The sequence below is a fragment of the Pholis gunnellus genome (genome assembly GCF_910591455.1).
Source record: "Pholis gunnellus genome assembly, chromosome: 21".
In the NCBI taxonomy this organism is placed as follows: Eukaryota; Metazoa; Chordata; class Actinopteri; order Perciformes; family Pholidae; genus Pholis; species Pholis gunnellus.
In genome coordinates, this window is record NC_136548.1 from 11,556,361 (window position 1) to 11,583,159 (window position 26,799).

A 26,799-nucleotide genomic window follows, 5' to 3' on the forward strand; every position below is an offset into this window, starting at 1 on the left:
TGTACAACATAGCAGTCACCCCCTTCACTCCCTCCCTGACTTTCCTTCCCAGTGTGGATTATTAGAACACTTTTAATTTCACAACACTTCAGTCTTATGTGGTGAGTGATTATTCAGTTTTCGATATTAAAAGCACTTGTGGTTAAAGAAAATGTGTGTCATCTCAGCCCACCAATTTTGTCTGTCCAGATTTTCAACTTGTTATATGAAGTGGAACAGCAAAGTTTATTCCCTGACATTTAAGAATAACTCGGAACAGTTTGCGTGCATTGTATTGTGCTTCATTTACTTTAACACTTAAGAGAGAATAGCATTTCAAAACAGGAAACAACGTAACAGAGGTCAAGACCAGCACTGTAAATGCTGGTTCCTGCTAGGTAATTTCCAATTATAATTTTTTTTAATAATTTTTCATATTCAGTTTTTCATTTCCTTACCAGCCTGTTTGTGTCCATGACAATTTTTGTCCACTTGTTTTGAATAAAAGCGTTAAAGAAAAACAAGCGTTTGCCACCACAATGACCTCCCCCGATAAGAACACGGCCACACAGAAAAAATAACAAGGAGAGTTTTGCTAAAGATGGACAAACAATTCCTCAAAGAACTCCACAATATAGCATTGGTTCTCGTTTTTCATCATATTGTCCTTTATGCAGTGCAAATATCTGACAAGAATTTACCAATAAATTAAGTTCATGTGCAGTATGGGTTCATGTCCATCGGCGCACACAGGTCAGGCCGCTGGTTAGGCAGGTCCTACATGAGCACACAGCTTTTGGCCCGGTCCTTTCTAATGGCGGGTGGGTGCTCATGAATCTCAGTCCGGGGCGGTTGCTGGGAGACCCGCTTGAGACCTCGACGTGAGCCAGCACGTTTGAGCTGAGGCCGATGGATACGGGACACAGACGCCAGGGTGGTGACGTGGAAAACGTCACGGACGCTGTTCTCTGAATACTTTGATGTGCACTCTGTGTAGGCCACAGCTCCGATCTGCCGCGCCAAAGTAGTTCCCTGAAAATACAGAATATGGGTCAGTTAAATTGAAGAATAAACAGTGAGGACGCAGGTGGCACATTCAGCAGGCTATTTGCTAAATTTTGAGCTGTTTCTTTCCACTTGGCAAATGTAAATCTGATATTTAGTCTCCTTTTTAGCTCTGGGTTTGGTCACCACCAGCTCTTGAGAGAAAAATCTGTCTCTTTAGCTGCTATTTGCTTACTTTGTTCTCTGTTTGTAACTCTGAGCTTACACGTTTTTTAGCCTGCAGCTCATCTTGTAGCTGATGGAAAAAAAGCTTGATGAGAATACTGAGACGGAACCGAAAAAAAGGACATTACAAACAGTCACTTTATCAATTTTTACTGTGAAAAGATTAGTGCATTTATCCAGCCGTGTGCTTCAGTTTGTGCTTGTTTGTAGTCCAAAAAAGGTTGTCTCACCGAAAGAGCTACTGAGTGCTAGTACTTAGAGCGATGACAAACAAAGTGTGTGTATGTGTGTGAGAGAGACAGAGGGGTCATATGGTGGAATTGATGCTTTTTGCGTTCTAAAAGCCCTTAAACCAAGTTGAACCTCTGGCGTACTGTTGGAAGCCTCATGTAATTCAATAGAGTCAAAACATTTATACAGTTTTATTGCCAAACAGTACTATGAGTGCTCAAATGCTGAGTGGACTTTGCAACACCCTTTAGAAACTTTCTCTTGAAGTTCATTATTATCTCCATTTGTTACATGCGGTGAGATTATCCTTACCTCATCCTTTTGTGGATATAAGACCATTGCTCTTGGTCATGTACAGTAAACACTCTCCTCTTAATAGAAGCCTCTCAGAAGCATGATAGCTAGCTGGGGCATACAATAAAAAGCTAAGATCCTCCGCACAGCAATGAAATATTCATGGCATATCTGTGCAATTGTAAAACTCGAGCGTAAAAGCTCAGCTTATTCCCAGTAGTGGTTATCACCATCTTAAATCTGGACTGGTTGAACTTCTATTTTGTGCTTTGGTTTTGCATACCTGTACTGCAACAACTCTGGCTCTGTGCTTCGGTGTATCTTATAGTAAGAAAGGGAGTAATCTAGTTGTATTGATTCAACCAATCCTTCTTTACTGGAGTGTGTCATCAATTAGATTCATCAACTTCTTTGGCAATGAAACATCAACACTGTGTGACGGTGTGGGTGTTCAGCCATCAGTGTTGGAAGTATTCCGTATTGAAGGAGTATCAAGCAGTCAGGTGTGGTAATAATATTCCTCTTCTATGAAAAACATTAAAGGCTTGAGCTGTGCTTCCAGGAAGGCTGCATTATTTTCGCATTAATGGAAACGTTCCAACACTTCAAGGTTCTATTTTGACGCCTTTAAGCCGATTACAGCAGTAGTCACACAGTTTGTATGCGGTTCATTCTGATGAATGCACTTCCCCTGGGGATCACATCCGTTGGTCAGGTGGCTGAAATGTAAGGGGTCCCAGTTTGTGGCTGTTTGCAGTGCAGCCCTTTGAATGGGGCCCATACGAGTCCATCTATTTTCAGCATGTGCTCTATTTTCCATCTTTTTCTATGAAGTATGGCCACAGTGACGTCAGTTGTTTGACTACAGAAGTACTGTGCTTACAACGTTCTTTAATTAGGAATGCACTGGAAAGTTAAAGTATGCATCCAGCCAAACGTGTCCTCATAGTGACATTTTTAGTCGGATTGGATGGGCGAGAAACAAAGAGTTTCAAAGTTGAATTGTTGCTGTTACAGTTTTTTGTTAATTTGGAGCTAATTATCCAGAGAAATTAATTCTGAGATCTTGATGGACCAATTCTGATGCCATTACTGACAGGAAAATGAGGTTGTTTACCGTTCCTTTGTCGGAGGTATGAGAAAATATTAATGTGTTGACAAAAGGCTGCCAAGAAGTGTGAATTCACATTTAAATGAAAATAGGCGATTGAAATTCATGCGTGCCACGTTCATTGCTCCAAGACACAAACAAAACAATTGTATTATCGCACATCCGGCTGTTTGTCTCTATCTTTGTTCAGTCCCAGCTCTTTTATCCTCCTAGTGTTTACTTATTTGTGGAAGTTATGATCTGAAGCAAATGTCATCCTCCCAATTCATTTTCAGAAGTTTTGTTTACAGTATGGGCACCAGGGAGCAGAGCAATGGATGTAATTTGTCTGGAATGTTACAATTAAATTTGTACGTCAGTCAGTGTTACTATAGGCAAATAAAAATCGCTGCAGCGGAAAATTGGAAAGGACTGTACATTTAAAACCATATCCAAAGGATGTTCCAATTATTATAATGTTAAATAAATTAAATCGATACTGTTCAGGTCTTCACACATGCAAAATTAAGTTTGCATTATTAGGATATGGTTGCAGGAACAGCAGTTCATTTCAAGCTAGGTTTGACACCCCTGCTGCAAACAGATACAGAGAGATGAGCGGGGTTTTCTCTGCACTCCTCACCTGCTCGTGGGTGACAGGAATGAGTCTGTGTTTGGAAAGCTCTCTCATGACGTTGAGGTCCGTCCTCATGTCCAACTTGCAGCCGACCAGCACCACTTTGGCATTGGGACAGAACTCCTGCGTCTCGCCCTGCCACTGTGTATTAAAAGACAAAAACATGAGTGCAAAGGGTCAAAGAAATACAGCCCAAACTGTTGCCACAAAGCTGGATGCACAACTTGGGCAAAAGTATTATATTTTGTAGCATTAAGATGTTCTGTATTTTGAAAGGGGCCTAGTGCAAACCCTGAAAAAAGCTGCAGTATGTGGATAAAGGTATATATTTGTTGGCTATATAACGTGGCAGTATATTCAACTTGAACCTAGGAATGGTTTATTTTATCGATCAAAGTGTAACTTAACATTCCCCTCTTGTTTTTGCTGACCCCAGTCTTTAAAACAATATTCTGTTTGTCCCAACGTGAGCTCATGAAAGCAAGATGCTCATGGTCATAAATGCTGCAAGAAGACAGAGAGAAAGAGACACCACAGACAAACAGATTTGACTTTGTCTCTATCGTTTTCTTTCTCTCTGAGACTCTTGTCATAATCTCCTCACACCACGTCACAGACAACCACTTTGAGCGTTGCTGCTCCATTTGTTCTGCCTTACAAAGAGATCTTTTCTCCCGGATGCCTGTGTCGCTGCTGTTGCGGGCTGCAGCGTGTTGTGCAGTTATGCAGAGTGAGCTGTTGCCTTTCAATAGGCCGCTCCGCCGAACAGTGTGCAACTGGTGAATGGCAGCAATTTAGATGAGTCACAAAGAACCCAATGGGAAGAGCAGCTTATTGTTTGTGTTAATTTAAAGAGTTGGTAGGTTGTCCCGGATAAAGAGCAGAACACACACAGTCGAAGCTGAGTCCGGTTTGTCAAAGGAAGAAAATGGACTCTGGTTATTTTCGATAACTTCGGTGACAATTCAGTTTTCCAATATACATATGCAATCCAGGTACTTTCAAAATACAGATTTGTTCTGGGAGTTTAACGCCCTCTGAGGAGTTTAAATTATGCGATTACACTAATAATACACGTGTTGCGTTATTAAGGCTGATTCTGATATTTCTGATAAACTCCCATTAAAGGTCCCCAGAGGAAGAATCCTAATGACCTGAACCCATTATTTTTCCTCTAGCGCCTCCATTGACGTTAACATTTGTGACTTTAATTGAAACGTCTTTTGAATTGAATTGCCCTGAAATTTATTTGCTGAACATCAGCATGTTAGCAAATGTGCATTTTGAGCAAGTGAGCATGCTAATGTTAGCGTTTAGTTCAAAGCATTGCTTTACTGAAATACTGCCACATAGAGCCACTAGCATGTCTGTAGACTCTTTGTCTGGTTAAGACTATTTCCAAATGTGACTGGGATTTAGAATTCTTTGTCAAAAATTGCTGAAAACACAATTTAAAAGTTCAAGTAATATAGAGACTGTGACATTTTTGTAGACCTGTGATAAACCCTTTCATCATCATCCAGTGAGATTGTGTGTGTGTGTGTGTGTGTGTGTTAGTGTCCATCATCCTCTGCTATTTAGCTTGCAGTGTTTGTACCGCTTCTGGCTTTCATATGGACAAGCTGAGCGTGATTTATACTGCAGCCTTGGAGGTTGGATATAAAGATGGTCTCATCACAACAATCAAACATTTCCTTCACAAATAACCTAATATTTCAACCCAAACCCTAAAAATACAGAAAAGAGATAGAGAGCCGGAGATGCAGCGGTGCTGACATACTCCATGTGAGAATGATATTTAGAAAAGGTGAGAAAATGTCGCCAGCTGCAAAGCAAGGGTTGAAGCGCTATAAAAAGGTGATAGCTGGGCAGAGACCGGTGATAGCCGGGCAGAGGGTAACATCTTAGACTGGGTTGTGCTAGATGAGAAATCAAACAAGTGTTTGAAGAGAGATTGGACTGAAGAGAACAAAGGATATAAAAAAGGAAAAGGGGGAAGTGATAAGGAGTCGAGGGGCATTTTTGTAGCTTAGCAATACTGAGAAAAAAATAGTCCTTCCAAGAGGAAAATTGAAGGGCACAAGAATTGGGAAGTGGAAGGCTGTCAAAAATGGCAGGAGAAAAAGTGCTATGTGCTGCAAGGGAGTTATTTGAAGATGGAGGCGAGCAATGCCAAAGTAAATGGAAACAGGACAAAGTGGCACTTAAATAAGACAGAATCAGAATAAGTTCCTTTGTTTTTTATCTTAACTTTGAATAGAGTAACCCATCAACATGTCTCTTTGGCATCCTTGGCATGCATTGTGAGATCAGTTTATTCACCACTATTACTAAGGTCATCTAATAGGGCCAAAGTTCAAGTTAGTTCTCAAGTGGACCCCCTGTAGATGTGAGAATTTGTCCAACATAAAAGATACGTGTTTTTGTCTCGTATTGATGATGTCATTGATGAATGATGGCGCTGACTGCAGGAATGTCTATTGACTCAAAGGTCAAACGCTCGGCACAGATGTTCATCAGCAGTTAAAACTAAGATTCATCAATATCCAAAATGCTACTAGTTCCTTGCTGATTAAATTACTCAACACTAGGATGGATTTGACTCTTGTTATAAGACGAGAGACGTATATAAGTCTGCATTTACAGTAACCTGCATATTTGATACTTTGGATTGAGCTGCAAACCGTGTGATTAAAGAACGACTCGCTCTAGCCACTGAGCCGTTAGGCTTCTATAATCGATATTTCACAATAACAACGTATCAAATGACAATGGAAAAAGGGTCTCTCGTAGTGATAAACCTACAGATTAGTACCACCCGAATCTGCAGGTCCCCTCAGCTTTAGAGAGCTATATAACGAGTTCCGCTTATTGTTTATCTGTGCCTCGTTTTTGGACCGCAGTAGGCAGCTGTTTACAGGGAGAAAGCCCTAAAAACCCACTGCACACTAACTGCTCAGCCCAAAAAGGCAGTATAGTAGTAGTGCTTAAAAGAAATCCTTTCATGGCCAGTACAGAGAGGAGAATCAATGTACGCATAACTATCTCAGTACACAAGGCATGTGAGTTATGTGTTAAGATTGAAACTATCAGAACCTAATCGTTTTAAGGCTGCTATGATGCCTGCAGTCCCGATAAAAAACAAAAAGTACCTTGAAAACCATGTCGGCTTTGTCAGGACACATTCACACTTCTGTTAATGCGACACTGACCTTTTTCAGCACGCTGTCCAGTGTTTCCGGACGGCTGATGTCAAAGCAGATGAGGACAGCGTCTGAGTCAGGATACGCTAACGGCCGCACATTGTCATAGTAGGCTGAACCTGTGGGCGAAAAAAAAAACACACAGACATCACCAACGTTTCCTGGTGGATTATATGTCATTTAGTTACTTTGCAGAAGAGTTTTATCACAAAATGAGTCATTACAGAGCACCTTTGGCGGTAATAACTATGATTAAATGTAATTACCGTGAACTAAGCCACTCTGCAGATGACAATGAGTGGGTGTTATTCACCGCTTTCAAAACGAACAGAGGGGCCTCGTCCACAACCCCTGGTCTGTTCGTCTGACAGTCTTGAATAAGCCAACAGACAGACATGTGACAGTGATATAATGAATGGCTCACACAAAGCGTCACCTGGTATTTCAGAATGGCATGTTTTTATGCCGGGGGCCCGGGATGAATTGAGCATTGTGACCTGGGCAAGGGGAGACATTCCTATCCTGAGGGGACACCATTCCCTCTCCGTTTCCCTCATTGTCTCCAACACTACGTGTTATTGTCACCGTGCACAGGGCTTTGGCAACTTTACAAAAATGTGTTTGACAGAAAATTCCCAGAGAACCCGACTGAATCTGAGCTGCTGCCACACACACAGCACAAACAGATAAAAACACAATTTACACATAAGTTATTTTCAAAATAACCCAGCTTTAAATTTAAAACATACTAAAGGAGATTTTTATTTCTCTTAAAAAATCTAAATGTTGTTATGTGTCAAAAAAAAGCATTTGAGTATTTTTTTACCTTCTCTTCTCAACAGCAGATATTTAATGACTCATTTAATTGAACTTCCCACTCTGCATATTGCATTTCAATCGCAAACATATCACACCACGGAAGCTAAATATGTTGTAATTGCCATTTCACTGTGACTTTAAAACAAAATTACAGGTTTTTTTACAACTCTTTGTATTTTTGACCACCTTTATTCTGTTGATGATGATCTGGAAGTTAAAATAAAGATACAAGTACCAAATAAATCCTGCATAATACTATATACAGTTTAGTTAATTATTTTTATTAAATACATGATTTGTTAATAACCTGTCTCGTGTTTTCACCAGTTTTTTGCCGTTAAGTCATAGAGTAAAATGTTATCATAACCGATAATATGGATGACCAAAACTATAAAAAAATATATTTTTCTTTAAGCTACGAAGTTGTTTTTAAATTTTCATTACACAACACCTGGAGGGCAATATACAAGTATAGTATATATGCCCAAAAAAGCAGCTACATTTACCACCATCTTTGTCATGCTGTCAAAATCTGGCCCCAAAGCAAACCATGTGTTTGTGCATGTGTGTTATGTGGTCAGAAATGTCAAATGCCACAACCATTTCACCCCGTCTCTCTCACTAATCCCTGCTCCTGGGTTTCACACATACAGTAATAGCACGCACACTCTCTCACTCTAACTTTTGTGTCTTGCTTTTTACGAGGCACAGATCTAGTCTTGACACAAAATGAGGATGATTAAATTAATAAAAGGTAAATGGAGCAAGGGTGAGTGGAAGTGTATCCGACAGTCCCCATAAACCACCCGTATAGGTCTCAACAGCTTCCACACTCGCTCACTGGCAACAGTGATCCGACAGCTGTAGCTCAGCTTCACACCGTCGGCTCCACCTCTGCATTAGATGGCAGCTGTGACAAAGTGTAGTCTTAAAAAGTTTCAGTCTTTGCTCCATTAAAAGAAAACTGGAGTCTAGAAAATTCGGGAAAAAGCCATTTTCAGACATTTCTATTTGAATGTCACTGACGGCGTTCGTGCCGATGTCATTAGTTATTAAGGCTCCGACAGTAAAAGCTCATCCGTTAAGTCTGTGTTTCTGTCTTTGTGTAAAACAACAACAAGAGATCTCAACCCACCTGAAGCTATACAAACTGTATTTATGAAATACTGCTGGCCTAACCTGGGCAATAGGACAGGATGCAGTAAAATAAGTCATTTGCAGAGTTGCTTAGTCAGCACTTTTGCAAGTACACCGGGGCCTATATAGGCTACAGCTATGCAGAGTAATGTCTTTTGGTCAGCTGTTATCAGTAGAAGTTGTGCCGACTGCTCCAAAATACTTAAATAAATGATGGATTTGTCTACAAACCTACACGTTATTATACAAACAGACACAACCAACTGCAGATATGTTAGTTTTTTCCATATTTGAACATTTCTTCCTTTGAATTCATCTCAGGACTGACTGGCACTTATTCCTGAGTATCAGAATAAGGATATTCCAATGATATGTTTGACACAATTTAGAAAAGTTATTCCTTAAGAAAGCATTTCTTTTTCAACTGAGGAAAATTAGGAAATAAGTAATTTCATTTGTTTTGATTAAAAAAAGATGTATTTATGTATTATAAGCTGCTTAGAGCTAGTGTTAGGAAGTTGAACACAATTCCATCTATTTCACATGGCTGTGAAAACATCTCCTTCAAACAACTGTATTTATTCAAGTTTCTCGCCAAAAACTACAATTTTAAGAGGTTACATTTGAACACATGATAACGTTAGAATTTACTTTGAACTAATAGTCATTTTAATGCATCATAATGTACTTCAATGGAACCTCCGTTAACATTAGCTGCTAGCTCTGTTATTTAGCCAAGCAGGACTGTGCTGCCCGAATGCTAAAAGCTAACGTTAACTAGCTTTTCTCCGCCCCATTTCAACACGGATTTGTTGTTCACAATATAGCATTATTAGGTAAGAAATAGGATGCGCAAGAGTGTTTAACCACAGGTGTGTGGTACTAGTTTGCTCATGGATAGTACCGCATGTGGACGATTTACGGATCTGGTAGCGAGTGACACGTCTCGTTGTTTCTCTGTCGCGCAAATGAGCTGATAAACGATATGATAACATGTTAAGACGGGTTTTCTTGTAAACAAACAAAGTTTCTGTTTACATTCAGTTTAAAACTGCATAGGGCACCTTTCAGTTGGTTGGATTAACAACACGTTTGTCTCATAATTAACATTAAAACAAGGAAGAAATATTAATGGTTGTGAAATTACAACTCAAGCTATTTTCAACATTTTGTTGACAGAAAAGGTTAAAAAATGTGCTTCAAGCATACAATGTGAGTCAGTCTGCCATCATATATACAGATACAGACATTTAAGTTTCTCCCAAACCTTTCCCCCAAGGTAAGAAGCAGTATAAAAAACAGCATGGTAGAAAGCTTTGTGAAACTCCGTAATGCTTTAATGTCATTTTAAAAAGCCATTTCACATCACCTCCTTCTACTCTTTGCCATTTTTTCAAGCAGAAACAACGAAGGTGGAAATATATACTCACTGTCTAACTGTCCAGGGTGCTGATCAGGTCATCATGTGTCAATGCACCAAGGGAATGTGATCCCCTGCAGGCATGTAACCCGGGATTCATCTAGCATGGGATCAACATCTGCCAGTGTTATCTAATGCAGCAGAGTGCTACCTGCTCTTGAGTTTGCTTTGTCTTTGGACTGGCCGCTCCCCATTAAGACAACGTGAGTAGTTTATTTAGCAGATTGCTTTGCTCTGGTGTAGTTAGTTGGTATTTCTTCAGCAGCGTGTAGTTTGTTTATTGTTCTGCCAAGTCTTCCTCTGTTCAGTCTACCTAGCCCTGCCAAAATAAACAAGCATCAAGAGATTCAAGTCTCTCTGCTCTTGAATCCTTCTCCTCCTTTCATCAGAGGTTCCAAAAACGGATACATCCCCAAACAAGCTTTGAATTAAAGACTTAATCTGTCAAAGGCTTTTGGTTTGTGACATCAACCGTCCCGACGACATACAGCAGGTTGTACAGATGTCACAAATGTTATCTTATAGGAGTAGTTAGCCGACATACATTTTGGGAAATACACTTAATTGCTTTCTTTCTGTGAGTGCATGTCTGCGGTTGAAGTCGCTCAAATCAATATTTTCATTTCAAGAATGGATCAAATGTCTACTTGTATGTGAAAGAGGTTGCTCACAGTGCTGAACCCGCAGATAATTACCACTCGACTCCTCAGTTTCTCTCAGCTCTGAAAGTTTTAGTGTCTTCTGCTGCTTTGGTGTTCTGGATCGCAACTTAAGTGTTTTGGTTCGCTCTCCCAGCACTCATCAGCATTTTCAGCCGCAGCATGCAGCTGTTTGCAGTAAAAAGTTCTAATAAAGTCACTGCACACTACCTGTTCAGCACCAAACGGCAGACAAAGTTGAATATTTCCCTCAGAACATGAGCAAATATTGGACATACATCAGGTAGGCCAGTAACACAACTCATAATGAATGCTAGTGTTACTCTGTATGTAGAGGCAACGCTAACAAGTTTGTGACACAACTTAATAAGGTGTTAATCAGTCAGTAAAGTGGCCAAAGGTTCGTCTCCTTGCTCTTGTTCCATACGTAATGCACAGATGAGACGAGAGTGGTATCAATATTCTCATCTATTACATATTTACCAAAATATAGAACGATTCCTTGAATGCTCCGTGTGTCAAATTATTTCAATAGAGGTCTATCATGTCATCATGAAAGTGAGAAGAATTGAGACTATGATACTTCATTATTGTCATATTATTACCAGCCGCCACAGTGACACTGGTATTGTTTTCACCTTGTGAGTCTGTGTGTAAATACCCACCGTAAAATGTGGTCCTGGAGACTCACTACTGTAGCAGTTACCACCACAGAAGCGGTTTTGAGTACTTTGCCGGATGTTTACGTGTCTGTCTGTGGTCAGATCACAACCGTGCAGGATGCGGTCATTCAACTTTACTAAGTGTGTAAATGAGATTCAAATGAGGCAGAGTTCGAAGATGGCTGTGGTTTGAGCAAGGAAGCCAGAAGTAGGGGCGCCCACACTATGCCCCTGGTCCCATTTTACGTCGCAAGATGCTCTCTAGTTATTTGTTTTATATATTAAATACTTGTGAAGAAATCATTCATGCTTGTAAATTAATTCGGCTCCACTATTCCTCATAAAGCTGGTATTAGCATAATCTTGGATAACGGTAGTGCTTACTTGGCTCTTTATTATACACAAACGCACACAGACTGCAACCCTCAAATGTCCATGATGTCAACTAATCCATGTTCAGCACTCGAGCAGCAGCTAATGTGTATTGATCTGTGAGCTTTTTTTGACCCTCTCTGGGACTTGTAGTATGATGCCCCTCATGGGAAGATTCCTGCTGTTGTAGCAGCAGCACAAAGAAACCTCAGCCCATCTGTCTCTGTCTGAAACCCTCTGATCAAGAACAAACTCACTGCTGTACCGCATGTATGAAACTACCTCAAAGGACTGAGGGTCTAATACTAATACTTCAGGATGTAACAGACAGCATACAGGTATTTAAGTTTCGTTTGAACGGAGCCAATTGAAACATGTGTTAGATGTGTTTCCGCTGTACAACGTTTTCACGGTGACGCACAACAGTCTGGGAAACAACAACACCATGCTGTTACTCCACATGGGGTTGTCAAGCATTTGATGTTTAATTCGTACAAAAAGCCGTTTCCTTTTTCCCCTCTTGTCTGCTTTTTTTGCTCGCACTTACAGGTTGGGGAGTGTATACTGTCCATGCCCTCTTGTAATTTTATGTAATCAACTTGAGTGCAGCTTTTGCCAGATACATCTCTTAGATTCAGCGGCTGCTTATAGAAAGCTTCGCCCCCTCCTTAAAGGGCTCATGTAATGTTGCCTGAATGATATCTTCTAGGAGAGCTACACAAAAGTGTCTCACAGTAATGCGACACCTGAAGCCAAACTACATGCTTTGAAAATGGAAATGCACAAAAGCTGGTATGTAATCCACTCTAATGACATGACACTGGGCTGGATTACAGGAGTGGACAGGTTTGTGTATCCTGTTCCTGTCAACAACATATTATTGCTTAAGAGTGAGATCCTTTCATTGTGCCATTTGATGTCAGCTGAAGTCTGTAGGGCACACCGTCATCATACAGGAATGCAAATGGTATGAAATGAATGAACCACTGAGGAGTAGGACTGCAACTAACAATTATTTTCATTATCACAATTTTCTAGAGCTGAAAGCGACATTTTCAAATAGCTTATTTTTGTCTGAGCAACAGTCCAAAACACAAAGATTCAGTTTACTTTCTCATACAAGACAAAGAAAAGCGTGCGTGTTCGTCTTTATAACTGGCCGATAAATTGAATTGCATGAATCTCTTACCAACCTAAATTTACTCTCATCATAGTTTTCTGTAAATATATTCTCTGAATCCCATAAATACGATGATCGACAACCAAAGACGCCCAACCAGACATTCCTCAAAAACAGTCCAGACGTTTTTTAATGGTCATAATTAACATTAAAAGAACAAAAGAGAAGATACAAAAATACACTGTGTATTTATATGTATGACTATGTTTGAATGAATGAAGTTTATATTATTAAGTCATGCATATTACTATGCTCAGCCTGCGGGGGCCTACAAGACAACCGATATTAATACAATCCGGAGTAAAAATTCATAAATCACTAACAAATCCTGCACTGTATAATTTTAATAATAGATACATTTGAATGAATACTAATTAAATAGTCCATCATGCCTTCTTTTAAAAACAAAGTTAAACAACCGATCCAGCTTTTTACTGCTCATACTCTGGAATACTTCTGGGTTTTGTTTTTGGCAAATAGACTCTCACTCTTAAATCATCAGAATATGTACAAAAGAAAATAGTTATTCATGCAGTTGAATACTCATTCTAAACTTTACACACGTAACCAGGCTAAAGATGAACAGAATAGTATATTCCTACATAGTTTACTCAGAAAACATTTCCAAAATCTATAAGTCTTAAGCCGTTTACGATGTAAACACAACATCACATCATGTTCATGTCAAACCCTTCAGTGACACCTCATGGCTTGTGCAGAAGCATCTGCATTTGTTTCTCATTTATTCAGGTTTTTTTCTTTAATTCATCACCCGTCTGTAGAGTTCTGACTGTACTGCAAGTTCAGCTCAGACGAAAGCTTTTTATGAAGTTAAGTTTCTTGATGAGCGACCTTTAATGAGCCCCACTGGGCAGGTTTCCTAATTATGAAATGAAGGGAGGCATGTTATCCATTCTGTTAAATGTGGTAAATCTTGCTGGTGATTTTTTTTAAACGTTCCGGAGATATCTTCTGTTTCTCATTTTGTCTGAACCTGTAAAACTCATTATTAAACATCCGCTCTTGTATTTTTTTTTTTTGCACAAATCCAAGAGAAATGTATATTCTTTGCTTAGTCAAGCTCAAAGCTGTAAAGAGACTGATAAGAGACTATCAGACTTCATGCTGTATCTTTCAGCATTCACGGCTCTGCGTGATTCAGTGGAAACATAAACACACCTTGAGATGTTTGCACAGAAAATCATTATTAATCCTCACTCACGACATTTATGTCTGCCAACTTCCATCACAGCGCTGTAATGATCATTAATATTGACATCCTGTCCCAATCATGCCCTTCTACAGAAATAGTGCCTGTTTTTATTTGGGGGGGGGGGGTCATCCAGATGCTATGATGTCATGCTACTGATTAATGTATTTTTCTTCCATGCACCACCGGAAGATATAGGAAATACCTCCCACAGAGAATAAGCATTACTGCTACACACTCGTGCTGTGTGAACCGTGGAGACAATAAGTCTGCCTGGTAAATAACAAGAGAAAGCAGCCTGTTCGTTCAGATGATTATCATACAGTAATAGAGTCCACTCAGTAGAAACCCATGCACGCTCAGCGGGGATAATCACTCAGCGACTATGCATAAACACCTTGAGACCCCCTGCAGAGCCGGCTTGCTTTCCCTGCACAGAATTGCATTGAAAGACGTATGCCTGATATATTTTTCTCCATTCTCTCATTTTGTTTGCCATGTCATTTAAAACAAGCCGTCCAGTGAGCCAGAGTGACCAGATCACATAATGGATTTCTGACAAATGTTAGAATTAACATGTTTCTTTAAATACAATGAGACTGTTAAGCTTATTTTTGGTGAGCAAGTTAGTGTCTTGTTGTTTTTCGTAGTCTCAGTAGAAATAAAAGCTTACAGTTTAAGCAGGCACTCCTTTCACTAGTTATGAAGAGTACTACTCAGCCTGTGAAAACATTTGTATAATGTCTCTGGAGGAGCTTTGTGAAGTTTAAAAGATATAAAGATATAATACCTTATCCTCCATGTTATCTTGGCGTGGGCATGGAGAGTACAAATATATAGAAGGAGAAAGCCTGCGTGACAAGCCGTTTCAAGTTAAAGAAGTGGCCTTTTGCCAGGGCCGATGCCAACAATATGCTATTCAGTTGCATCGTGGGGAATGTGGGGTCCAGTCTATTTTTGTTTTTGAGTCGTATATCGACCTCTGCTTTCATTTTCATTTTTTTTTTTGTCTCACCCCCAAACTTTATGGAAGGGCAGTACTAAATCATAAGAATAACCTTTAATATTATAAAAGCAAAATAGTCTCATCCACTGAGGAAACGCTTCTGTTGAGTGCAAAACAAATCTTAATTATATGACATTACAGGATATTATTATTTCTGTCATGTTTATGCTATATGATAAATATATGACATTTTAACAGTCAATTTAACAACAGCATGCTCAGAAATCTCAAGAGGATAAGTGCTTAATTTAACTCGAAGTTTGATTTAACTTCATGGTGAAATGAAGCGTTTTAGCTGTTCATAAATCATGGATTAATGTAACTGGAATATGCTGTGAAAACTCCTCTGCTTGAATACCAAACAATGGTCTGAAAGGCAGTGTGGAGCAATGATTGATGCTGCTTCTGCCAGTCATATCAAGAGGCAAACAGTCTTTGCACAATGTGCTTGTCTGCAGTGTGACAACAGATTTGGATTTTCCGTACCACACAAACGTTTTCATATTTATGTGGTTGACTGAAATCTCTGATGAAGACATTGATGAATTCAATCGTTGTTTTAATATTCACGAAACAGATACATTTGTTTTATCTTTATTTTATTCTGTATATTGTCCCTTGTCGAAGACGTTTGAATGATATATCCAGGATGTCAAACTGATACATTGAAAACTTTTAATTACAAAGACAGAGATTGAAGCTAAAGCCTACAGCTCACAGTGTGAAAGTGAACCGCCACATAAACCTGTCAGTCGAGACAGAAGACGATGAAATCAAGGAACAACACTTGTGTTTACATTCCATATACCTTCAGTAGCGAGCAGAGCGTAGACACGCTAGTTAATGATGTGCTTATACTCTGCTCGATAACCAACACTTTAACTTGACTTAAACTGGTAATGACGTGTTTATTGAAAGTCTCGGGAACGATCGGGCTAAAGGTCCCTCAGGTTCTGTCTAATCAGGTTCTCACGTCTGTTTTAAAAGAATACTCCCTCCCTACCCTTTAAGTGCCTTTTTGTATGTGAATTTCTCACCATGTTTCTTTCACTCTAAATTGGAGTAAATGGAGGTCAGGTTTAACAACAGCAAAATGATATCAAAACATCCATTTACAAACTCCAGCAGACTATAATCCAAGTCTCAGTAACAAACATTCATTTTCACCAAAATGATTCTGCCACTACCGTCTCATGCACGGCCGCGTAGCGCACCAAGGTAACGCGTGGTGAGTAATTGATATACGAAAGCTCATTTTCAAGTTGAAGTTTTCCTTTAAGTCAAGTTTATTTCAATTTGACTGAGACCAGTAACAGAATACCAGGCTGGATTTCAGTGAAAAATGATACGTGATGTTCTTGCATGTTTCTAATTCAGTTAGCACAGAGGGAGAGTGCTGCCGGTGCGCAGAGTTTTTTCCTGAAATCAGCAGTAATCCTGCAGGATTCCTTCAAATTAATGACAGGGGGACATCTGGGCATATCCCCTTCACATTAAAGCTCCCAGCTCCTGTTGTGATTTTATATGCTGTCTGAGCAGCCTTATGTTCCAGTCTGCCGCCCTGATTCTGATGTTCAAACCCCGAGAACACATGGAGCTCTGATCCATATTTCTTGTTTATTTTGTGCGACTGCACCTACATTCTACGTGCTTGATAGGAGTTTTAAAGGCCATACAGCCAATAGGAAAAGAAAGAAAAGACTTATTATTATAGGCGTATAATATTATACGCCTATAATATACGCCTGCAACAAATTCTGTTGCAATTCAGAAATTTGTGAAAAGCTAATTGGGTTTGAGAAGCACCGAACTACAGAATATGATGTTACATTCCAGGTAATCATTCTTGTCAAGCAACAATGAATAGCCTGTCCGTGAGATGGGTTTTGTTTTCAACTGTACAGTAGAACTCACGGTATATCACAGTAGAAATAGGGTCACCATCTCCTCCAGCCCTCTCAGTAATGGCTGAGGTGTTGGGAGGTTGAATGGAGTGGTCGTAGCTATGGTCTTGCATTATAGATAAGGAATGGAGGGGGTCTTAAGTGGATGGATAGACCCCTTGAGTGTCCTCGTGTGCTTTTGTGTCTCAACAAAGTGCCCTACAAAGTCTAATTACTTTTTTTTCCAGTCGCATAATAATAACAACTGAAGCCATTATGTTTTTAAACCACTTTCTAAATGACGAATGACTCCTGTGTGTATCTCTACGGCCCGATAACATTTAAAAATGCATGTGTCCGCTGTCTTGTTGAAAATATTTTACTGCAATGAATATGGTCAAGCCGACATTCATTTTACCCTCTTTGTTTTACAACACCTTACAGCCCTGTGGTGTCTAGAGGGGAGGTTAGCCAGTTATGGTATTCAATCAGTCACAAAATACAGCAGTGTTTGTTGCAGACACACTTCTACTGAGTGCACCTTTCTAGCTGTGCCTCTCTTTTGTCAACTGTAACTATTCCTTTTTTGAACAACTTTCTGTCCGGTTGTATGTAAGCTGACATATTTTTGGAAGTTTAGATGAGATGGAAACAGATGTTTCTGAAAATATAGCTTGGGAAAGGACTGTTTCTGTTTGGATAACTGGCTCTAAGAGTACAGACTTTCAATCAATGGAGCGAACGGATTATGCTCTCCAGCTAAATTATACTGGACAAATGAACTATCGGCATGAATCAAGATGTAAAGTAAAAATGTCTGATTGACAACCAGAAAGAGCAACAGTAGCTGACATATAGAATATATGATGTGATTCAAGAAGAAGGTTAATGGACGTTGCAAAGCCCCCCCCACAAGTCCACTCTAAATGTGTCTTACTGTGTCTTTGTGTGTGATCAATATTTAAACATGTCTATACATTATGTTTTGTGCTGTGTCGGGTTTGGTTACTTATTGTCTTTACATTTTATTTGAGTGCACCAATGAGCGCTGAAACATAACTTAAAGAATAATTACACAAGTCTGTATGTAACACAAGTGTTGATGCTGGAGAGTCTTATACCTAAAAGTTAGCCGCCCTGTGTGTTCATCCAGACTTGCTGACTCTCTCAGACAGACTGCTCAGTTACACATGCACCAGCAGCTGAGAGACAGACCGGGCGTCCCCCCCCCGGGAATGAGAGCGGAGACGCATCTAGGCCATTGATTTTCAATGTACCCTTGGTCTTCTAATGGGCTGCATGAGCAGAGGAGAACCAGACCAGGGTGACTGGGGCAAAGGCTCACAATATGTAAACCTACTCGCACTCATTTAGTCCAGCATGCTTTCTCCTACACATGACTCTGAGCACTTAAAACTCAGCTCTCCACTTTGACACTATATCCTTCTGTCTCTTCACTGTCTCTATTTATGTATTTTACCACTCCTCTAATCTCTCAGAGCACTAACCCATACGCTTACTCGCACAAACATACACACAGACTAAAATCTCAGTTCCTCTAGCTCTCTGCCCTTCTATCCAAAAAGCCTCTGAAAACGCTGCAACGCATCCAGCTATTTTCTCCGCTCATTCCTGTCATGGAGCCAGGTGCCACTCACACACAGATGTTCGCTGGGAGCACATCTAGGTAGTGCTTTCAAGGAGCCAACGTGTAATTGGTGTCATAAAAGCCGCTCATGAATGAATGATGCATTGTTAAGGCAATCTCTTCCACAGACTCCGTGGACCTGGGATGGATAGATGGATGCAACAGGGTCTCGAAAGTGCCAGCAATGTTTGCACGGTTTGTGACAGAAAGAGCAGCATGTGTCTTGTGAGTGCAAGCAAGCATCCGTGTGTGTTTAAAAACCTGACACGCTCTTATTGACTTGTCGAGCACTCAAGGAAATATCGCAGACGATTCAGGTTACGAGCTCCGGAAGAGAAAGCGGCCTGGAGGGCAGAGTTCAAGGGCGGCAAACCTCAAGAAGTTCCTTTCGTTGCTCACTGTTTGAAGGTGTGACACTGTAGGTTCAGCCGATTGCTTTATCGACTGCCACTTTCACATTGTCGGTTGTGAAACCTGTATGTTTTTGGAGGCTTGTGTTTTTGTGGCAAGAGTATCCTGAGGGCAACAGCTGCTTTTTGTCGTCTGGCAGCCACAGAGACAAATAGATATAGAGACTTGAATTTATTTGCAGCAACAGTAAAATGCGCTGGTTCTTTATGAATCCAGCCAAGCCAACAAAACTTCAAACCCTAATTTAAAACCCTGTTATGTAAGTAACAGCGTCATAAACAAAACAAATTACTCAGCATAACTGAGGCTACGATTGAAATAATGTCGCTAAAACTAATTAAGAATCCTTCTGGCTACTTGGGGGTAAAGGAAACAAGTTACAAACACAACTCTAACATATTAACACCTTAAAGCTATAGGGTTGGTAATGATGAGAATCTACTGTATACACTAGGAATTAAAAATCATCCAACCAAAACACCCAGTTCAGTGTTGCCAACTCTTTTCCTATTAAACGTAGCTAGCAGCACTAGCGTCAAAAGTTGCTAAATAAAATAATTAAAAATAAAATAGACAGTCTGTCCCTTCAGGCTTGCCTTCAAAACTGCTCCCCCCCGATTATCATTATGAACATAAACATATCCTAATGAACGTAAATGAACATGGCTATTGTTAGTACTCAGCTGTGACAGAATACACGCAGATAAACACACAGTTAGGCCGTCCGATCATTTCATTTGGGTTGAAGGAAATGATCGCTATCGATAACGTATTTCTTTCTCTTTTTTTGTCATTTGATTTATTGATTGCTGTCGGGATCTATTTGATATGGCAAATATATTACATGGCTGCCTATTTAAAAGCGACAGCATACCACACGGCTCTCTTTCCCCACATTTAATACATACGTCAAAATAAAAAGATTGTATAATGTGCTTTTCCCAAAGTAATTGTTTTACCACCTCCATACTTTCATGCTTGACAAGTCATGACGTGCGAACTCATAAAGCTATAGAAGGCGAACCAGGACAGGTCTGTTTCATTGCCAAGTTTAATATTATTACACAACATATAATTAGATTCTAGAATTGTGATTTTAGGACATATTCATAATGAACCTCTGGGAATTAATTAAGAATCTAAAAGGTCACCCCTGGAGTCTGTCTATTAATCTAATTTATGACCTTTTTAAGAGCCACATTGGCAAATTGGTAATAATTGACCAGATGCGTGCAGAATTACTCTGAGAGCACCAAGTCAGTTTTTTGTCACAGCCCATAAAGACAGATTAGAGTGAGTCAGACGTTGTATCCGAACTGCCAGGACACACCGAGCTAAGGACGGAGGAGGCATGGGATTTTCAAAGGAAATGAGAAAAAGATCTAGTGAGAAGTGTAGGAGAGACATAAAGACAGATGGAGAGACTGACAAAGAAATTGCAAGCTAAGCTAATCAAGTGCAAGAGTGCTGAGAGGGCAGTGCCCCAATACAGTGGGACTCCTGACCTTGGCTAGTTGGAAACAGAGAGAAGAGACTGGTGAGAGGTCTGCGGCCAGTGTTATACAGAAAGAATGAAATTAAAGAAAGGGAGAGAAAAGTGCAGAAAACGGAGAATCAAGTCATGAAAACGGTTTTGTACTGTAGCACATGAGGGCGGTTGGGATAAGATTTTAAGTTCAGTCTTGTTATTTATTTTCATTTGGTGACCAAAGGTCCCTCACTACACACAACTGCTGTGTCATCGTTATTAACATGGCTTGCAAATTGAGAGCAATTTGTTTTTTTGTTTTATGGTCAATTGCCTTTTGATGACTCCGGGAGGCACATTCAGATATTGCAGAAGCTTCTTACAAAGGAGAATTTGACTTATTTCCTAAAACGTTACGAGCAGAAATCATTTTTTTGTTAATTTTTAATTGTGTCCCAACAGGCAGCACCATAAAGCATAAAACCGACTAAATTAAACGCAAATACAAAAATAAAGTAAAGAGTGTTGGTGTGTGATTGATAGATTTTGGGAAGGACTAGCCCGGGCCAGGGAGGAAAAACTCGTGCACATGTGCAGAAGCAAACCAGAAGTGACAAAACATTTTTGGCGTATGCGCTAGTTGAGCAATTTTCATTGGAATGAATGGGCGCTATTGCTACTGATTGGTTTGGGCAATCTTCCAAACAGAATTGGCTAACATCAACACGATGTCAGACTGAGAAATGAAGTGAAACAAAAGGGCAATTCAGTCTGATTTTCAGGCCTGGGCAGAGTGTCATTTCAGGGCTGGCAACTGCACCGGGACCCCAGACCCTTAGGGGGCTGGAAGCTTCCAGATCCACCATGTGGCGATTTTGGTCATTTTATTATTTGCAAATTAGTTTGCTGATACTGTATGCACAATATGAACTGAAATATTAGTGGCCTTCAAATGACACCAGCATTACTACCTCATAGGCCTTGTCTTGAGGAGGGAGTTCAAATCTAGTTAAAGCCCTTATTGTACCTTATATTGTGTTTAATTGATAATATTCCTAAATTAAGTAAAAAAATAAAACACAGCTGGATTTCTAATTGCTGACTAATATACGCACAATGCATACAAATTCGGAGAAAGGTGAGTTTGGTTTGTCAACTGCTTTTCCAAGGCCGAGAAAGCACTTTGAAACTCATCTTGACTAATATTGTTCTGACTCTCGATCTTGACTCAGCATGGAAGACAGAACGTGAAAGCGATGAGGATGGCAGAAAGATTGAGACAATAATGAAGGGTAACAGATATATACACAGAGTAGACCGAGGGAGGAAATTACTTTGGCGGGAAGACAGAAAAAGAAATAGAGTTTATTAACCTACGAGGCAGGGAGTCTGGAAGCAAGCATGTAAGGATGTAGAGGCAAGAGGGTGCAGAGGCAGTGGGTGGTGTAGCGAGATTAGGAATGAAGGAGACAGGGGGCAAGTGTTTGGTCACACAGCAAGTGCCTGATTAATTAAATCCACTGTTTGTTTCTGCACAATGACGAAGCAGCTCGGAGGCTCGTTCTGGCACCTTGCCTCACACTCTCACTCCTTATCTTCTCATCCTTCCTTCTCTAATCTGTTATCCTCACTGGAGCGCTGGCCTTGTATCATAAAACTGTGATGACTTTGTGTTCTTTCATCATCTGCATTTGCATCCGTTGGTTCTCTGAATCTACTTACAACAAATCTCAACGAGCACTTTTTAAAATAATTTCACATTACTCACACACACACACCAGCAGACGTATGTATATACTCAAACACAACTGTGATTGCGTAAGAAATAGCAAATGTAAGTGAGAACAAAAGTTCAGAACTCAAGGGTTTTACAGCGACTGTTGCAGCAGCAGCACACACACAAAACCATCCTTGTAAGCACGCCGAGTGACTGTAATCCCCCTATTCAGTTATTAGTGAGGAGAGGCAGGTAGCAGGGGGAACTGTGGTAATACTGATGTAGGTGCCAATGCACCTGTCCGCTGGGGCAGACCCAGAATAGCTCGCAGGGACGCTGCGAGGCAACAGACACACGTCTTCTCTCAGAGCTGGAGGAAGCCAGCTCAGGCACGGATCACCTGCCATAATCTAGATCACTCAAAGTTTGTTTTTTGACAGAAATTCAATTAATTTTCTATATATATGTATATATATATACATATATATATAAATATTTATTATGTTAAGATAACCAGCTGCTGCCAGGCTTCAGATTTATTGTGAGAGTGGTATCGATTTTCTCATCTGACTCTCGGCAAGAAAATAACAAAGTATTTTTCAAAATGATGACTCCTAAGGGCCTTCCTTTATCTCTATAACTTTAAGTACAATTTAGCATATTCTTGAATATTTTTTATTTATTACTGCTTTATAAATCAATAAAAAGCTATTAATAAATTCAGTATTTGGGCTGTCAGGTTGGAAAAAAATCAATGTGGCTGGTGTGTATCCTCCCATAAAACCTTTATAAAGTATTTCTTATTAAACTTGTTTTTACATTTATCTTTCACAGGAGCACACGCTCACATAGAAAAAGATTTTTGCTAAATGTAATATATTGGAGAAGGCTTAGGGAGGCTTTGATGACAAAACGGCTTCCATCTTATTCACACAGGTGCAGGTATTCACACCTGGGAGAGCTATGTCCACTATGTTCTACTGTATGCAGGAGGATGCCATTATTATGACATAATAAAGGGGAAAAAGATGAATTGAAATTGTTTTGTGGGGTGGAGTAAATTACTGTTTAAGCATTCCTTCCGTGTAATTGTCATCCACCACACAGCTCAGTGTGTGTGTGTGTGTGTGTAGGTGTGTGTGTGTGTGTCTGTCTGTGTGTAGGTGTGTGTGTGTGTGAAACAACCAGCAATTTCAGAGGGTGTTGTTCAAACACAGTCGAGTGGCCTCACCCACAGGCAAACCAACAGGCAGCACCAGCCTCAGCAGCAGCAGCTCTTAATCTCCAGCTTGTCTAGCTGGTCTTTCCGTATGTCTGCATGGGTGGAGGTTAATGGAACGCTGAGAACTAATGCTGCTCTCCGTGGTGGTGTGAGAACAAGTTTTTTCGGGTGTCGTTATGTGAGCGGAAATGAAATATGAAAGGGCCTGAAGGCTGACAAAGGAAGAAAGTTAGCTTGCATTCGAAAGAATCTGACTGTTCGAGCTCCACGAACTCTCGGCTGCTGAAAGTCTCAAAAATGTAAAATAACTTTCAGCCACAGTGTGGTCTAAAAATCCGCACTGTGGCACGAGTCCTCCTCGCATATTAAAGTTAACCTCGTAGTTCTGAACAGCTGGCCCAACGCCATATCACCAGTGGACAAACAATTCAACAATCAACATTTGTTAACTCAAAACAACAAAATCCACTTGTTTAAAACCTGCCATGTTGCATGGATTTGGCCATGATGTCAAACTGCAACCGTAATAAAGTATTATTTGAAGTGTTCATAAGAAATTATTATGCCGTGACAGCTACTTGGAGCAGGCATATGTTGAATGACAAGTTGTTTATCATCTCCCAGAGTTTACATAACTAGGAAGCGGCTGTTCAAATGAATTCTAAAGGTGATGACAGGACTAAAGTAACAAAAACACCGTGTCTGCTCGTGATGAATTAAATTGAACATTGTGTCATTCAGTACTCCCAACAGATTATCCTGACACACTCTTAGTGGTTGCTAATGTTTCTGGCCCACAGCCTGGAAGTTGTTGAACGCTCCAAAGAGTCAGCTGCTTACGAGACTGTTAATGTAACTTGTTCATGGGCCGATGATGCGGCACACCGCTCATCATCACATTGGCATCTTAATCTCGCCACACAAAGGGGTGAAACCAAACCCAAGTGCGTCTTACCTGAAGTGTCCCACATGTTGAGCTCGATCCTCTGTTTGTCGATCTCGAAGCTGGCTGTGTAATTCTCAAACACGGTGGGAACATAATTCTGAAAGGAGACACGTGTGGCCAAAGTTAGATGAAAGCTCACAGGGGTGTTGTGTACATTGTGAAATTCAGTTTAGATGATGTAAGAGTGTGTGTGTATAGTACGAGGCTAATTCTGAGCTTTGATTTCATTATCCTCAACAGTTCAACAGTTTCGGTTGAAGTACAAAGGATATTTCAGTCTGTCTTCTACTTTGGGGTAACATACAGTGTACCATATGTTTGTTATTTTCAATACAATATATGCAAATTAATTATATTTCCCATTGTTGTTAATTTATTGTCATTAATAGACAAAACATAAACACAGATTTTATTTATTCATTCAAAATCTCACTTGATATTGTCCAAAATGTCAACTGCTCATTTAACACTTATCTGCAAAATATTTAAGGTCCAAGTAATTAATTTGACCTTCTACCTTCCTGCTAACTTATTTTTAAACTGTAAATCTTTAAGATTATTATGTGAATTATCTTGTCTTAATATCGCGTTTAGTCTCATGAAAACATTGTAATTGTACATTAAATTATTCGCATGTTGCACACACTCTAGAAAGGCAGATGTTGATTCAGTGTGTTGGTTAGAGGCAGTTCAGCTCACTGGTTGTTGCTGTGGTCAAATCAGTGATGTTTCAGTATTTACTGACGGACTGACGCGCGCGATGCGCAAAGGCGCTGCAGAGCCCATATTTATGTGGCAACTGAACGGGCACGAGTCTGAAACCTGAAAATGTAATTATTTAATCTGTTTTGACCGCAGAGATCAAGCTAAATTATATTATAGAGAAAGACATAACCTGCCTAAAGAAAGCACCCACGGGCATGGCAGCATCTAATTTAAATGACATCAATTAAAAAGGACTTAGAATAAATACATGTGAATAACATCTTGTGTGTCATCAGTCCGTTCCCATATGAGATGATCTGGTATCAGAGGTGATATCAGCAGGTTTTGAACTTTCACTGGAAATGTCCGGCTGGATGGAGACTAGTCGTGCCGTGTGGTTTTTAGGGACTTTACTTGTGTGTGTATCTTAATGAGTTACTTCTCTCTTACCTCCGGGTACGAGTCTTTGGCAAAAACGTGCAGGAGAGCAGTCTTGCCAACCTGCGTATCGCCGACCACCACAATCTTACAGCGAAGTAATCCCTTATTGCTCTCCATGGTGCCCCGAGTATCGCTGCGTGGTTCAGTTCCGCTGCCTACTTGTCATTTAGCTCCAAACAGGTTAAGTGTCGAAGAGCAGCTCTAAATGTTGTAAATGTTTCTCCCGAAGAAAAAGAAAGTCCGATCCAAAAACTTCAGCACCGCAGTCTAATGTAGTTTCAGCTACATGCTCTGCGTAATGCTGCGCTCCTCTGCTCCACGGATGAGGTGAGGCGCACCGCCAACTCCTGTCAAGCCAGCGTCTCTAAAAACGTTTTTCCTGTGCAATCGTTCAAAATAAAAGAGTATATATTAAGATATATAACGTTATATGTATCTGTTGAGATGGACACAACATATTCGTTGGCTGCAGGGTAGATTATATGTAAGCTTTCAACACATATTGTGATTGCCCTGTGTGCATCAAAATCAATAGTAAGATTTGTATTTTGCTCGTAATAACCAAATGTAACCAAACAGCCAGAGACAAAGTGTCCTGTCCCAAAAATACTGATACGTTCTCAGGCCTCAGTAACACTCCAGCTAAATAGATTGGGTAGAGAAATTAGTTAATTAATTATTAATTTATTGTTGTTTTCAATTGTATTTTCTTTGCTGTTATTTTGAAGGCAAAATCGTCGTACTTCCGGTCTTCCCGTGGCTGTCTCTGCTGTCTTCTAGTCTCAACCAGTGACATGCATTCATATCAATGGTCTCTCAGAGTGTGGATGTGTTTTATTAACATAACAGAGAATATGTGACATATTTTTCAATGTAATGAAACCTTTATGAAATTCTAGTAATCTGTATTTTATTTTAGATGTAATCGTGCTTTATCATTAACACAATGACCCACGTGTTACACAGTATAGGCTGGTCATGTAGCCTATACTTCATAAATACAATGACTCTCTCTCACACACTTTGCTTTTCAAGCATGTCATAGTCCCTGTACAGTTAAGAGCTTTTAAAATTCAGTTTTAAATCAATGATACTGGATTTACTGGCATGTGAACCTGTATAGAAACCTGCATCCTGATCGTTTGGTAGTCTATGAATAACTATTAGTCATTTAACTACATTATTGACTTTAAATAAATTGTCATTTAAAATAAGATCAGTGAGCCAAC

General features: G+C 39.9%; 1 protein-coding gene across 1 annotated transcript; it reads right to left on the bottom strand.

Moving 5' to 3' along the window:
* Window positions 1-5: 5 nt before the first annotated feature.
* LOC306713530 (rho-related GTP-binding protein RhoN-like) lies at window positions 6-25,880 on the bottom strand. Its single transcript, XM_079183260.1, has 5 exons — window positions 25,580-25,880; window positions 24,434-24,521; window positions 6,674-6,783; window positions 3,468-3,602; window positions 6-1,011 (listed from the first exon to the last, which is right to left on the bottom strand). The coding sequence occupies exons 1-5, from the start codon at window positions 25,685-25,687 to the stop codon at window positions 757-759; spliced, it is 696 nt and encodes a 231-aa protein (XP_079039386.1). The 5' UTR covers window positions 25,688-25,880; the 3' UTR covers window positions 6-756.
* Between the last annotated feature and the right edge of the window lie 919 nt (window positions 25,881-26,799).

Bases quoted from the DNA above. Each gene is read 5' to 3' on its own strand.
- LOC306713530 (XM_079183260.1), bottom strand. From the start codon at position 25,687: ATGGAGAGCAATAAGGGATTACTTCGCTGTAAGATTGTGGTGGTCGGC. The intron at 24,522-25,579 runs GTAAGAGAGAAG...GTCTCCTTTCAG, and splicing joins CCAAAGACTCGTACCCGGAG to AATTATGTTCCCACCGTGTT. The intron at 1,012-3,467 runs GTGAGGAGTGCA...CTGTATTTTCAG, and splicing joins TTCCTGTCACCCACGAGCAG to GGAACTACTTTGGCGCGGCA.